General features: G+C 36.5%; 1 protein-coding gene across 1 annotated transcript in view; it reads right to left on the bottom strand.

Annotated features, from left to right (window-relative positions):
* LOC119588740 (probable E3 ubiquitin-protein ligase HERC4) overlaps window positions 1-452 on the bottom strand; it is a gene marked incomplete in the record, with an annotated part of 34,030 nt that overhangs the window by 18,707 nt on the left and 14,871 nt on the right. Inside the window, 1 exon segment of the mRNA XM_037937381.1 lies at window positions 46-215. Coding sequence (XP_037793309.1) covers window positions 46-215 — 170 coding nt within the window.

Genomic DNA, 452 nt, shown 5'->3' with positions numbered 1-452 from the left:
AATAAAAATCATGGGCATTGAATATTTTGTCCCTCATCAACTCACGAAAACAGATCATCGTCGACCATGTCCTCCTCGCCGGTTGAGACCATCTTGTTGATATTATTCTCCTCGATCTGGAGCGGCACTTGAAAGATGGGCATCTTGCAGAAATCGTCGGCTGACCCTGCTTCTTGAGTTACAGTTACCATGCTTGCGTCTCCTCCCGAGTATATCTGCAAAAAGACAAAAGTTAATTGGGGAACCAATGAAAAACTTCCTTTCCTTTCCTAAAAAAAAAAAAAAACATGTGAAAAAATAAGTTCCTCGTGAGTATATCTGAAAAAAGGGAAATAAAGGAACCAAAATGAAATGCTGCTTTCCTCTATAAGATATATGAGGTATTCACTGGAATACATATAATGCAACATGTTCTGAAAATAAACAAACAAATCAATAAATACATAATAAAT

The sequence above is a fragment of the Penaeus monodon genome, chromosome 24 (genome assembly GCF_015228065.2).
Source record: "Penaeus monodon isolate SGIC_2016 chromosome 24, NSTDA_Pmon_1, whole genome shotgun sequence".
Lineage (NCBI taxonomy): Eukaryota > Metazoa > Arthropoda > Malacostraca > Decapoda > Penaeidae > Penaeus > Penaeus monodon.
The sequence above is the reverse complement of the archived record's forward strand: the minus strand, read 5'-3'. Positions and strand labels throughout refer to the sequence as shown.